Source organism: Podarcis bocagei (genome assembly GCF_964188305.1).
Source record: "Podarcis bocagei genome assembly, chromosome: 11".
In the NCBI taxonomy this organism is placed as follows: Eukaryota; Metazoa; Chordata; class Lepidosauria; order Squamata; family Lacertidae; genus Podarcis; species Podarcis bocagei.
Window position 1 is genome coordinate 39,184,482 of NC_138136.1, and position 15,396 is coordinate 39,199,877.

The window sequence follows — 15,396 nt, forward strand, 5'->3', positions numbered from 1 at the left end:
ACCTTGGTTGTCAAACGTAATCCGTCCGGGAAGCCCGTTCGGCTTCTGAAATGTGGGTCAACCGAAGCGCAGCTTCTGATTGGTTGCAAGAGCTTCCTGCACTCAAGCGGAAGCTGCATTGGATGTTCGGCTTCCGCAAATTTTCAAAACTGGAACACCTACTCAAGTGTAGGGCGGGGTCCTGACAACTTCCAGGTTTTTGGTGTTCGGGAGCCGAAACGTTTGTCTGGAGGCGGTTGGAGGATGGATGCCAGCTAACAGATTGAGGTTGAACCCTGACAAGGCAGAAGTACTGTTTTTGGGGGACAGGAGGTGGGCAGGTGTGGAGGACTCCCTGGTCCTGAATGGGGTAACTGTGCCCCTGAAGGACCAGCTGCGCAGCCTGGGAGTCATTTTGGACTCACAGCTGTCCATGGAGGCGCAGGTCAATTCTGTGTCCATGGCAGCTGTTTACCAGCTCCATCTGGTATGCAGGCTGAGACCCTATCTGCCAGCGGACTGTCTCGCCAGAGTGGTACATGTTCTGGTTATCTCTCGCTTGGACTACTGCAATGCGCTCTATGTGGGGCTACCTTTGAAGGCGACCCGGAAACTACAACTAATCCAGAATGCGGCAGCTAGACTGGTGACTGGGAGCGGCCACCGAAACCACACAACACCGGTCTTGAAAGATCTGCATTGGCTCCTAGTACATTTCTGAGTACAATTAAAAGTGTTAGTGCTGACCTTTAAAGTCCTAAACGGCCTCGGACCAGTATACCTGAAGGAGCGTCTCCACCCCCATTGTTCTGCCTGGACACTGAGGTCCAGCGCCGAGGGCCTTCTGGCAGTTCCCTCACCGCGAGAAGCCAAGTTACAGGGAACCAGACAGAGGGCCTTCTCGGTAGTGGCACCCGCCCTGTGGAACACCCTCCCACCAGATGTCAAAAAGAAGAACAACTACCAGACTTTAAGAAGACATCCGAAGGCAGCCATGTTTAGGGAAGCTTTTAATGTTTAACAGACCACTGTACAGTACTGTGGTACCTCTGTATACGAACGGGATCTGTTCCGGAGCCCCGTTCGCATCCTGAAGTAAACGTAACATGGGTGCGTGGGTCGCGTTTCGCCGTTTCCGCGCATGCGCATGATGTCATTTTGATCATCTGTGAGCGACGAAATCCGGAAGTAACGCGCTCCGTTACTTCCGGGTTGCCATGGAGCGCAACCCGAAAATACTTAACTTGAAGCTACTTCAACCCGAGGTATGACTGTATTTTAATACTTCGTTGGAGGCTGCCCAGGGTGGCTGGGGGGACCCAGCCAGATGGGCGGGGTACAAATTAAAAAAAAAAATAATAATAATCATCATCATCAACGGAGGTGTTCGAGAAGCGAGTTTTACTGTATTTGCTTTTTGAAAGATGTTATTTAATAGTTTTCTGAACTGAATACTTGAAAACTTGACCACTCTTTATCACCCCAAAATTTTGGAGCCTCCAGCTGTTTTGCCACTGCTGCCTCAGATGCCACTTTTTGCCTTTTCCTGTCTTTTTCTCTAGCCTCTACATCTACCAGCACCTCTTCTCAGCCAACTGTGGCTAAAGATCTACTGGAATAAGTAAAATGAGGGTGAACATATTAGCATCAGTTTAGTAACTGCCCTAATTGTATTGCATGCTGGAAGAGCATTCTTGTGCTTTTGTCCAATCCCCTCCCCTTTAAAAAAAGAAAAAGAAAATAATAAATTGACCTTAAAGAAAAGATGGTGGCAAGGTGCCTTGAAGGTCTGGGTTCTTGCCAAGAGCTTAGCTATGCTTTCTGCAGTAAGGGACAGCTTAGTATCGTGAAGCCTTTGATTGTGAGTCAGCAGCAAATTAGAACCTCAAATAGATAATTATCTTTATGATTTCCCTCAAGCATTACAAACTTCTTTATTGGGCAAAATGGAAATTAATTTGAAGTTACCAATTCATTTATTTTTATTTTGTTCTATAAATCAGTTTCAGACATTTCTTATCTAATGTAGCAGTGAAATTATGAGATCTGAGCTTGTTGAATTTGCTATCTCACTTTCAGATCTTAATTTGGATTTCAGTGAGGAAATGTGTTAGTTGCTGTGTGATTTGCAAACTTTTGGAGCACTACCCTGGTAATTATGTCATAACAACTGACTTCTGCTTATTTTCCACAACATGATGCATTTGTTCCAATGCTGAAAATGGCTTCTTGTAACACAGGGTTCAATGTAAAGGGCTCTGGGCCTGGGATAGGAAAATGGTTAGATTATCAGATATCAGATCCTAGTATTTCTATTTATTGCTAATTTCAGCTGGAGTAGAAATGCTGTTGTAGCCGTTCAAAAGGGATAAAGCAGAGCTTTCCAAACTTTTCATGTTGATGGGACACTTTTTAGACATGCATCATTTCGCGGCCCAGTAATTCAGTTTTACATCATTTCGCAGCGCAGTAATTCAGGTTTATTAGCAAATCAGAGGTTAAACTAACTCCTTTCCAGCCCCGGGAGGAGCGTGGGGAGCATTCACATGACTCACCTACACACTGCAGTCAACACACTAACATGTTGCAACACACAGTTTGGCAAGTTCTGGAATACAGAGATATAATATACAATGGGAACATAGGCAAATGGGAAATGGGAAAACAAATCTTGGGTATTTTAAATGGGACAATTATCAGTAGTGGTATTTTATAGTCAAAATAAAAAAATTCCTTCCAGTAGCACCTTAAAGACCAACTAAGTTAGTTCTTGGTATGAGCTTTCGTGTGCATGCACACTTCTTCAGGTATTTTGACTATGGCAGACCAACACGGCTACCTACCTGTAACTGGTATTTTATAGTAATTGTTATGTTTAAATGTTCGCTTTAAAGGTTGCTCATAGTTCACTTGGGATTTCTCTGTTAGTGCTGAATTATGTAATATTTTTAATATTTTAATTAATATTGTGCTTTTCTAAGTTGGCTAAAAAGTTATACAAATATGAAAAGTTTCTATATATATCCTCATTTGTACTTAAACATATTCTCGTATTCTGAAGTCTGACCTAGCATAAACATCATTCTGCTTTGCTATATCAGCTGCTTCTAGTGTTTGTTTTAAGTTAAAGCATAACAATGATTAAAGGCTTATGCAGCTCTTACACATCTCCAGTGGTGCAGACTTCCAGTGAATAGTTATTTGTGCCAGCAATGCACTTTGCAGACTGCAGTGAGTACTCTTCAGAAAAGCATTTTTAGTATAAATTCCCACGTCCATACAGCTAATAACATAGAATTGTTACCGCTCAAAACTGAGATAGTGACTGTGAATAAACACATGTGGGCAACCCATGGCTGCCAAGCTGCATGTGGCTCTCAGCTGCATGTGTAGCCTGCCAAGTCCTGAGGAAACCCACCATTTTTCTCTGCTTCCCAGCTGATCAGCCATCAATTGGGAGATGGTGAAAAGATTTTTGTTTCCATGTTGCTAAGCCTGGAAACAAAGTCTGGACCAAACCCTCCATATTTTAAATTCCTATGAGAGTCATGCTGCTGGTTTGAACTTCAGATACACTGTGTTGAAGATGCTTGGCCAACTTTCATTGTGAAATCTCAGTCATTATGCTCTATTTTGCATCTTTGCTTCTCCCTTTTGACATCAAGTGTAGGGGTTAAACTCATATTTGACCGGAATAGTCCCTGAGCTGCAAACTTTCATTCTGATTTCCCAGATTTTAAGCAAGTTTTTGCATCTTTCCCTTCCTTACTACTGGTTCAGGAGTTGGGACTGGTTTGAACTTCAAAAACAGAACTCTGTAATATAAAATTGTATTATGACTTCTGAGTGATAAGAAAATTAGAAAACCCTGGTAAGATCAGTCTAAAACATCATGGTGACCAACCAGATATCTATGGGATGTCTGCAAGCAGGAGTACAACAGCACTCCTTCCATTTTTGACTCACAGCAACTAGTATCCAGAATCATACTACCTCCAACAGGAGAGGTAGATTGATAGATTTACCCTCCATGAATTTGTCTAATTTGCTGTGGATTTTGCTCCCGTAAGAAGTAGTAATGGCCAGCAACTTGGATAGTTTTTTAAAAAATCCAATTTAATGACAATCTCTACATCTTGTGAGATCACATTTGATTAGTTCTCCGGCCAAACAGCTGCAGCTCTTGCTGCGATGGAGGGGGCTATTTGCATAGCCAGCATCTCAATCTGCAGAGTTCTACCCAACTTCAGGAAAACCAAATGTGACAAAGACATAGATGTTCTATTATATTTATTCATTTTTATTTATTTATTATTAATACATTCATATCTTGCCTTTCTTTAGTGGTGGAACTCAAGATGGAACAGATAGTTTCCAGGTGGTCACTCATGCAGGCACTGACCGAATGCCAATCTGTTTAGCTTCAGCAAGGTGGTGACATCATGTGCCTTCAGACCATACCCTGGGTCTTATACTATGTGGGAGTAATATGACTAGTATATACAACAACAGAGTAGTAGACTTTCTGTTAAAAAAAATGTCATACATGCTTTCAGTGAATTACTGCACTGACAACGAAGTACTTTTTCTTTTTGTATAATCCACACTAATTTATTCCACCAAGTAAAATGGTGAAAGGAAATATTGTAGAGGTAGAAGTTTGTTTTGTTTATGGCAACTTGTAAAAGACATGTCAAACAAATAACAGGAAAGCTATTCCTATTGAGAAACGTGACATGTGCACTATCCTTTTTCTTCCTTTTTTGGTGTTCAAGGATGAAACTAAATGAATTGTTTACTTTTAGTTTAAGGCAAAATGTTGCTTTGGTATACCAGATTCTGTAAAACTAAGCAGATGTTGTGGCACAAGAAATCAAGAGTTTCAAGTCTTGTATAAAGTTTTGTTGTTCCTAAACATGCACACTAAATCTTATACCCAGACTTTGAAAAAAAATGATGAGCTTGTAGTATTTATTCCCCCAGAACATCAGCTTTACACAGCAACTTTAAAACTATCAATGGATTATTGGCATTTCTACTTAATGCCTTAAATACTGGAGGTGTTTAGTCTTATCCAAACATCCTTCCTAATAGGATCAGTTCAGGACTTTACTATTTGAAGCCTGTTGCAGCCCACTGACACTGTCCCCTGCTGCTCCCTGCCAGAGTAGCTCCTCCCTCCGGAGCCGCCTGCTGAAGCTACCCACCAACTCCACGAGGCTGGAGAGGAGCAGGCAGCAGTGGCGGAAGAAGAGGTCCACTCTTTAGGGCCACATCTGCCATTTCCCCAACTGTCCCTCAGGCTGCAGCCTGAGGCGACTCCCTCACAGTGACTCAAGGGTGGGCCAGCCCTGCCTTTGAGAGCTGGTAGAAACATGGATTTCCATTGTAAGCAGGCTTTCCCATCCAGCAGCACTGGGGCATTCTTCATTAGTCAGACTGTATTTTGGGAATTCATTGATTCCTGGAATAGAAGTGTGTGGGTGGAAATGTCCCTTTGAACTAGTTGCTGCCATATTGCTATCAAATAAAAGCAAGTTTGGATATTGCAATAAGAGAAGAGGTGCCTTGAACTTTTTGTTCTTTCACATTTCAGTCTCATTTGAAAGATTTTTCGCATGTTCTCTGGAAAGAGCTGAAAGTTCCTGAAGGGGTGCTAATTTAACCAAAAAACAAAAACAACTTGGATTACTATAGCATAAATTGATTAATGATTGATACTGTTTCTTTGAAAAAAGTTGATTTGGTTCACCTCAAAAAAAAGAGCTGCAATCCAGTTTATGCCATTGAAGAGTTTTACAAGCAATTTGTTAAACAAGATTCATTTTAACCCATCAGATAATTGTTAATCCATCAGATAATATACAGTATATGCTTCATTTTAAGTATTTTTTTCTCAATAACAAATTATTACCTACTATTTTTTAATATAATCTCCAGAAATGCATTGAGAACATGACTGTGAGAGATATGGGTCTGATATTGAAAGGGTGGGTAGCAGTTTTATTATCCAACCAGCCAATATATGGCCAAACTCTGATAAATGAAGAGACACTTGCTTTGATCACTTGTTTTCTCTTTATCTTGAAATTTGATCTGCTTTCCAGATGCTCCCTGATTCCTCCTTTGTTTCTGCCCTCAGAATCTGTGCTGCAGTGTAATAGTCTTGTTATCTAATATTTAATATTTGTATTTAATATTTAAAATATTTATAAACTGCTTTTCTTGCCTTGTCCAAGGTGGCTTAGTTGTACTGAGGTGGGTCTTCAGCTAAGGACATGTGTCAATTTGTGTGAGAACATGATCATCTGACTGTGATGATCAAATGGTCAAAGGACTTTGGTTATTCCATCCAGATGGATGATTGGGAAAAATTATGGCAAAAAACTTAAAATTCACAGCTTGCTTCACAATAATGGAAAATTTTATGAAAATGCTATATCAATTGTACATGACCCCCCCAGTAATTGCCCAAAATATATAAAACAAACTCAAATGCATGCTGGAGGTGTAAGCAAATGGAAGGAACAATGTACTGTATGTGGTGCGATATTGTCTATGAGGAATTTAAAAAAATGCTTAGACACATATTTGTGAAGAAGCCAGAAGCCTTTCTTCTAAGATAAGGAAGAAGTAAAAAGCCACAATAAGGTGAAGGGAAGTCACTTGTGAAGAAGTACTGATTTATTTTGGTTTACATTCATGTATAAGTGAACATATTTTGAAGACAACTGGAAAATGTATATAATTAATCAATGTAAAACTCAATAAAGAATACTAAAAATAAAATAAAATAGTGTGAGAACATGAATGTTTCTGAACGTTCATACTAGAGCTGGGCGATATATCGTCCAAAACTGGTTTGAAGTCCATATTGTGATAGCGGTTTCATAGTTTTTGACCTGGAAGCAATATACTGTGAATCATGGTGTGTATGTGTGTGTGCGCGCTATGCAAAAATAATGATGCAGGAAAAACCGTGAAGCCCGCCAATGCCTCTACATAGCTCCATCCTTATTTCAGACTTCATGATATGTCAGTATATCACGATGTTTAGCTAGTGATATATCATGATGTTGAAAAACAGGTATCACCTAGCCCTAGTTCATACCCATTCTAGGGTATGAGAGGTCATTGTAATAACTTCCTGTGTTTTTCGGTTTCTAAAATGTATTCCTAGAAATGTTAAGAGATTCATCTCCTTTTTAAAAAATTTTCTTCAGGTAGAGGACATATGTATCTGTGTCTGTGCATAGGAAGCTGCTTTATGCTGAGTCAGATCATTGGCCCATCTAGCTCAGTACTGTCTACTGAATGCAGAGTTTCAGGAGTGGATTTTCTGTTGGAGACTGAACCTGGGACATTTGTGTGCTAAGCGTGTGCTCCATCACTGAGCTCTGGTTCCTTCCTGATGTTAGTCTTAATTATGCTTCTCCAAGTGTAAACAGTCACCTTTAGGAGATTTCATTCTGACAATAGTAAGAAACCCATAGAAGCTGATGCTCAAAATGAATGATTGAAATGAATGGTAGGAATTTTCATTGTGATTTTTGAACCATTGTTTGAATCTCCAGAATAGGATGGTAACATAACATTTGTGTCTTTCCTTTTTCCTTTTCCCCTTTCCCTTAAAGAAAGAGTTTAGGGAAGAGGGTTAAAAAAAGGAGATTGTTTAATAATGTATCGTTTATTTTACGTATCACTTAGTTCGCTAACATTTTGGTTTCAGGCAACATCAAGAAAGCAGGGAAGAGACAAAACATTAGGATCAAAACATTACTGTTCAGTATCCTAAAATATGCAGTGTCCTTAGGAAGAAAATATTTCAATAGGATTAGAAAAATGCTTTGTTAGTTTCTTGTTGAAATAGTGATGCTCTGCAGATGTACTGCTGCAACTTCATAACAGAGTGGCAGGCTGTTTTATAAGGCCAGAGATTACAAAGGTCCACTTTAACCTTTTTTTCCTTCCTGGCAGGTGTCCCACTGGCCTGAGGCCAGAGGCTGTGAGCATACTGCAGCCTGTGGTTTACACCAGAATGCAGAGCCGACACTCCAGCTGGCTGCTCATAATTACAGTGATTGCAGTCTGACAACTGGAGTTACACTACAGAAATGTGATAAATATAAAAAATGTATTAACCAAGTTGAACGTTTTATAAATATATCTACTCTCCCCTCTTTACAGATATGATATCTGCACATATAAAAACAAGCCTTGTGGAACACTGGGTAAGGTTGCAAAAATGTAACCTAAATGGGTATTTATTTTCTTCAATGTTTTGGTTTTTGTTACTTATTCATTTGACATCATTTCTTGAGATGATTTCCTCACATTTCATGTTTATGTAGAAAATGATTCTGAAAATATATTTTGCTTGCAAGAAGCAGTAATGTTCAAAACAAAAGAATAGTTATTTTGGACAGCTATGCCACTTTAGAAACCTAGAAGGTAATCAAAGCAACAATTAAAAGGGGGGGCAAGGGAAGCTCACATTGCTTTCTTCCTCATAAAGATTGTTCTGATAGATTTCACAAATACAAAGAGAAGAAAAGAGACACACAGAAAAACCAGAAATGTTAATGGTAAAAATGTGCTTAAGAAAGCATGCAGTTAACTGATTATCCTGTCTGGTGCAAAAGCCTGAATTTACCACATATCCGTCTCTGAATTCTTTGCCATAATGGTGGTTATATTGTGAATTTGATGCTGTTTTCTGTGTTTTTTAAACTGTTACAGTGCTCTTAGTCCATAAAGTATATTGGAAAAGGAAATAGTCTGCCATTTCTTTAAAATTTTGCTCAGTATTTAATGATAACTGTAGGATTTTGAGCAGGCAACTATTTTTTAATGATCGTGCAAGAATTTTGCCATCCCTCCTCTAGGAAACATTAAGACTCTGTTAACTTGCTTTGTCCCCTTAATCCAGAAGTACTTATATAGCACCTGAACAATTGTGTGCTTGAGGTATCAAAACCCTTGTCTAAATATAAATGTTTTTACAGTAAGCATTTATCCTCTACAGAAAAACATTAAGTGTTTTCAAATTCTGTCATTTCTAGTTTTAAAATCCACAACATGGCAGATTGAGCAGTCCCATAGCTGCAACTTTGCTGGCATCCACTGGCATTTCAGGAGATTTCCATCAGTGTACATTTTGTACCACTGGCAACAGAATGACATATGGAATGGGTGGATCACAATGCCACATGGTTATTGCATCTGGAGCTTAGACTTGCACCCCTAGTCACTCCCTGAAATTACATTTCTGTTGATCAGGCATTCTTGTTTCAGCACAAAGTGAAAATGGGTATCTAAGGAAGAGATAAGAGAATCTGCTGCTGGGTAGAAATTGTGTTTTTTTTAATCCCCATGTCCTTGCACAGGGAGGCATGAAAGGAGCTATGTGTATTCAGTTGCCTTCATGGAGTGTGTCTACAGCTGTTTTGTAGCTTCAGGAAATATTTTTTTCTGCTTCACATCTGTCTAGCACCTGGTGCAGATACTTAAACCAGGTGCTGTGCTCTGATTTTGAACTCTGTTGTCTTCTCAGACCTAAAAGCTTTGTCCAGAATTTCAAATTATTAGCTTGGTCCTGTAGCCTGCCTTAAGACATTCTTAAGTGTGTTTTAAGAATAAATCCCTGCTGGTGCATAGGTAAATTGAATCCCCTAAGGGTCTGTCTATGTATAGTGAGCTGCAGAAGCTCCCTGTTGCCACTGCATCCTTAACCTTTCAAGCACCAACAGGTTCTGAGTAACCGTCACTTTTACATACCCAACTTTTTTAGCTCAGGTCAATTTGAGTATATAGGAGCCATGATACAGGCAAGGGGAACCACATGCTCAACATCAAGTGGTGCTGGGAAGGAAAGGGTGAGGACTCCCATGCAGGTACCAGGGAGACGGAGGAGTAAGCATGAGGACCTTTTGCAAGCTTCATTCTCAGTAGGAGTGCAGGTCATCTTCTGTGTCACACTGTGGTTGGTCAAATGCAATATTAAATGGGTGTTACATTGCTCATCTCAATAACTTGATGTTGGAAAGGTGGGGGGGTTGCCCATGACTTGATGCTGTTCAGCCTGATGCCAGAGAACAGACTCCTTCATTCTAGAACGGAATCACAATCGTGGCAAGCATAGATTTTGCCTGGCTCTGGTGGCTAGGAGTGCCCTTTTCAGCTCTGGCTGCTACTGCATCCATAGGACAGAGATTACCTGACCACAGTACTCCATACTCTTGCAACTTCCAAATTTGATTACTGCAATGTGCTTTACATGGGGTTGACCTTGTAGACGACTTGGAAACTTCAATTCGCTGGGGCTCTGTTTAGAGCCCATATAACTCTTGTTTTAAAACAGATGCACTGGTTGCCAGTTCATTTCCAGACCCACTTGAAAGTGCTCATCTTAGTGTTCAAAGCCGTAAATGACTCAGGCTCCAAATATCTGAAAGATCACCTCCTTCCCTACCGACTCTCTCAGGTGCTAGAATCAGCAGAAGGGACTCTATTGGTACTTCCTTTACCCTCAGAGGCTCACAAAGTGGTGATGTTGGCCTGGGAGAGGACATTCTCTGAAACAGTCCCTAAGTTGTGGAACTCCTTCCCTCCGTTCCTTCATTATAGTTTTTTGCACAAGACAGGATAAGGTAATTTGAAGCTTTTGCTTCTACTTTTAAACTAACTGGATTTCCCTGTTAGATCCAGATTTGGGGACAGTTTGATCCTGGCTTGCTTGAGACAGCTTGATCCAGGGAAGTTCTTGGAAAAGGACATATTTGGATAGAATGCACAAGGACATGTAATGCTAAGGGGGAGGAGGAGCATAAAATATTGAGAAAAAAGTGTTGATAGAAGTTGGAGGGAGAGGGATAGCTGAGGAAAAAACACTGAAGGGAGACCTCAGAAAAGAAAAAGGAGAGAAGTAAGTTAATAGCTGTAAGATTTCAGAAGGGTGGAAAATGGACACAAAACAACTGACTGAAGGACATGTTCCTCTAGTAATAATTAACTAACCATGTGCCACATAAATAATAGTAGTTTGGGGTGGGTCATATGTGGGTTTTGTTTTGTTTCACAATTATTAATTAATTTGTTGACAGTTTTTAATGTGTAAAATAAGTATCAGCCATATTCATTAGGAATATTTTCCAATGTTCATCCATTGATAATAACTGAGTGCATTACTTTCAATCATTCTAAAAATGTCAAAGATACTACTCTGGAATTCAGAGTTAAAAAGTCAAACAATTCTATTTGGTTACAATGAAAGTACAATTTAGGTGTATTCTAACTTTGTCTTTGAATAGACTGGAAAGAAGGTGATTGTAACCTTCACCTAGCAGAAATTACAGTTGGTCAAGTAATTTCCACCTTCTTTACCGGAGTTTGTTTTGATTGTTTTCATTCTGTTCCAGTCTGTTGTAAGAGATCAGTGTCAGTAGCAGTTATGTAGATTAAAATCTTATTCAAAGATAAAATATCAGGCTGTCTTCCTCATTTCTTACCCATATCCCCCTTGACTTCAACTACTGAGTGCCAATTCAAATAATATGAACATATAATGTTCCTTAAATACTCCAAACTTAGATCTCGCTGAATTTGAAAACTCTCTGTGTGGAATCTGTAAGTTGAACAGCCACAGATAATACTGCTGTATATGCTGCTGCTCTATGGACTTCAGACATAGGTTAGGCATTTTGAATTTATGAATTGCTTCCCTCAACAAAAAGGCCCAAAGCAATTTACAATAATAATAAAATACAGTAATAAAAATGCACAAACACATTAAAAACACATTCAGAGTAAAAACATACAATCATTGGTGCTGTCCAAATGCCCGGGAAAACAAAAGCATATATGCCTGGAGTTGAAATGATGATAAAGTTGGCGCCAGTCAGCCCTCCCTGGAGAGAACATTCCAGAGATGAGGAGCTACATAGCCATTCTAATCAGTAGAGTTCTCAGTTGAATTAAGGGATCACAGAAGGCTAGTGGGGAACAGAGTTTCTATGGGGTAAGACTCATTTCTACACCATGCAGGGCTTTATGGATTGAAATGATTGAACAGAAAAGAGCTCAAAGCTGGTGTAAACCCTGGAGTGCTGGTGTTAATCTGGTTCCTTGTAACACATCCCTATCAAGTTAATGTTAATCATAATTTAGGTTACTTTGCTCATAGAATACATTCCCTTCAGTGCTAAAAGTATCCCTTTTTGGTCCTTGTTTTGTAGCAGTATTTTTTCAGGGCACATAATCCCCTAGGAGAGTATGTTAATGTTTTTCCCAGATAATATTCCTCAGGGAGGAATACCTTTAAGGCTGCAGCAGGTCAGTTCCTCCATAGTGGTAACAAATTAATCCTGCACTAGTGCATATCCCAAGTAGTATTGAAGAACATTTATAATATTTGTACATACTGTGTTCCATTTTAAAAGGTTTTAGAAGCAGATGTATGTGGTGAGAACTTAATTTCAGAAAACTGATAAGCAGAAGTTTTTATAGTTTAGTAAATACAGCTAACATTTCTTTCTCTGCAATTGGTGCATTGAGTTTTTTGTTTTCATAAAAATTCCTAAAAATATACCACTCGGGGGTTTTGTAGCTAAAAATGTTTCTTGTATGTTTTATGAACCCACTAAACTTAAACAGATCTCTTTAGAAAAATAATGTGGACACATTTTGCTTTCTGCAACCTCAAGAATGTTAAAATAGAAATGCTTGCTTGAATTCCCTCTCCTGGCTCATATTACTAGGTGGTCCCAAGTTACCAGAAGTAAAATTTATAAATCTAACCCCTAGTCTAGACATTTTCCAGCAGTGACTGCAGTTCAAAAAATATTAATGTCTAGCCGGCAAAGTGAAATTCCCCCCAGTGATTTTGCAATGACTAGAAAGTTAACCTTTTGCCAACTGCTGCTTCGATGCATGGAGGTTATTAAAAAGAATCCAGGCATTTATAACTAGGGCTTTTAAGATTGAAACACCTTGGCATGACCCTTTGTGTCTCCTTTTGTTTGTTCAGGCTTGGCCTCTGTTGCTGGAATGTGTGAACCTGAAAGGAGCTGTAGCATTAATGAAGATATTGGCTTAGGTTCTGCTTTTACCATTGCACATGAAATTGGTCACAAGTGAGTACATTTTTAAATCTTAATTTAATGACCTTTATCTGTGACTTTATTCTCTCATCTGTTCTGCTTGCTACATACATAAAATTATCCTAATGATTCACTTTATTTTACTTTTTGTCTTTCACTAACAATATGACCTTAAAAGATTTATTGCTTCAGCACATAAATACTTGAGATATGCCAATCGCCTATTGCAATGCTGTCTATGAGGACTGCTCTGGAATATGGTTTGGAGGGTGCAACTGGTGCAGAACGTGGCAACCAGAATGATGTATGGTATGGTTCAAAGGACTTTTGAGTAGATATGGGTGGGATTACACTATGTAGGCTATATCTGGCCAGTTCATACTCAAGAGTAAGCACACTGAAGTCAATGGAAGTTTTAAATATCCTCCCCATGTACTCAGAGGAGAAAGCATGCAAATCTGAGGCTCTTGCCTTCTGGTTCTCATTTATTATTAAATGTATGAATTCAACATCCATATTTTATTTGTTGGAAGCTTATTCTAGGAGTAAGTCCTAGTAAACAACGGTCATTTTATCTACCTACCTAGTATTAGCTAGTATCTGGCTCATTTGGGCTGCTTCCATGTGAGTAGCTCTTAGTGCTGCCGAATCATTGCTCTTCTGCTATAAGCTATAAGCAGAATTGGAATCAACTTTCCACACTATTGGCAGTATACTGCTTCTGCTGTTAAGGTTACCAGATTGTTTTCAATGAATCCAGGAACGCTTTTCAACTTCCTACTAAATACATGGATTTTGCCAGGGGACTGATTTGTAAATCTGGGGACTGCCCCCGAGAAACGAGGACGTCTGGTAACCTTATGCTGTGATCCATCCACATCAGTGGGTGTGTCATAGGTGCTCTGGGTGGGGCCATTTGAAGCTCAGCACTCATGCACTATTTAACCTTGTTGATGGGCTGTTTAATTATTTTGTTTTTGAAATAAATCTTTTAATTGGCTTTTCCAACTTTTAATTGGATTTTCCAACTGTACTTTTTAAAATGAAAGAGGTACAACAGTACCTATGCTACAGCTCCGTAATGCTATAACGCTCATCTTTTTTTAAAAAAAAAAATATTATGATGGTCTAAGTGCTCTTAAACAGTTTTATGCAGGGGCACATAATTGTGGAGGTAACCTGGTCTTGAGGAGTTTGTGCCTTTGTGTGTTAGTAACAAGACCTTGAACATAGCCTGATAGCTAATCAGCAGCCTATTCAGTTCCCTCAGTGCAGATATAATATGTACATGTCCAGATGCTCCATTCAGCATACTGCACCAGCTACAACTTCCAAACATGCCTGAAGGGAAGTCCCACATAGAATGCATTACAGTAGCCTAGTTGTGAGGTTGCTAATGTATGAACCATAGTGTCTAAGACGTCATTGTCCAGGCAGGGTTGTAGTTGATATACCAACCTACGTTGTTAATAGGTGCTCTTTGCCAAGGAAGTTACCTAGGTTCCAGTAACAAAGAATGGTCCAAACTGTGTACTTATTCCTTTAGAGGGAGTGAAACCTTGTCCAGAATTGGTAAATTCACCAATTTCCAAACTGTAAACTACTTGCCCACAGAGTCTTATCAGCATTCAGCGTCATTTTGTTAACTGTGATTCAACCTACCACTGCATCCAGGCGGCAGTTCAGAACAGATACAGTCTCTTCTGATGCACATGTAACAGAGAAATTGAACTGAATGTCAATGTGTTGACGACCCCATTCCCCGAATCTAATGAATACTCCCCATGAAGTCACATACAACACTGAGGAGAAAATTGTGTCCTCCAGCACCCCACAGTAGAACTGCTAGGGGGCAGACACATAACATCCCAACACTATATTTGAACCCAGCCATGTAAGTAGGAATGGAATCACACTAATACAGTGCAACCAATTTGCAACTCACACAGAGTCCAGGAAAATACCAGGAAAGCCAACAGTATTGAAAGTAACTAAGAAATCAAGAAAGACGAATAGAGTTGCACTCCTGCTGTCCCCTGCCCGAAGGAAGGTGCCCATCAGGGTGACCAAGGGTAATTCTGTTCAAAACTCAGACCTGAACCTAGACTGGAAAGGGTCAAGAGCAGCAGTTTCATCCAACAGTGCTTGCAGCGTGCCGTCACTCTCCCAAGCACCTTATCTCAAAATAAGAGTAATTTGTGATCAGGTAATAGTTGTTGAGTACCTCAGGGTCCAAGGAAGTGTGTGGTTTTTTTTTTAAGGAGTGGATACACTACTGCATCTTTCAAGGCATTAGGTACCATTCCCTCATGCAAAATGT

At 39.6% G+C, this 15,396-nt stretch overlaps 1 protein-coding gene across 13 annotated transcripts in view; it reads left to right on the forward strand.

The window, feature by feature from the left end:
- ADAMTS6 (ADAM metallopeptidase with thrombospondin type 1 motif 6) overlaps nucleotides 1-15,396 on the forward strand; it is a 125,604-nt gene that overhangs the window by 38,822 nt on the left and 71,386 nt on the right. For all 13 annotated transcript variants that reach the window (XR_014012840.1, XM_081212696.1, XM_081212695.1 and 10 more), the window contains 2 exons: nucleotides 8,167-8,210; nucleotides 13,004-13,109. Coding sequence is in view for 12 of the 13 variants with exons in the window: in XM_081212696.1 (XP_081068822.1) it covers nucleotides 8,167-8,210; nucleotides 13,004-13,109 (150 nt within the window). In the remaining variant the exon portion in view is untranslated. The remainder of the gene's footprint in view (nucleotides 1-8,166; nucleotides 8,211-13,003; nucleotides 13,110-15,396) is intronic.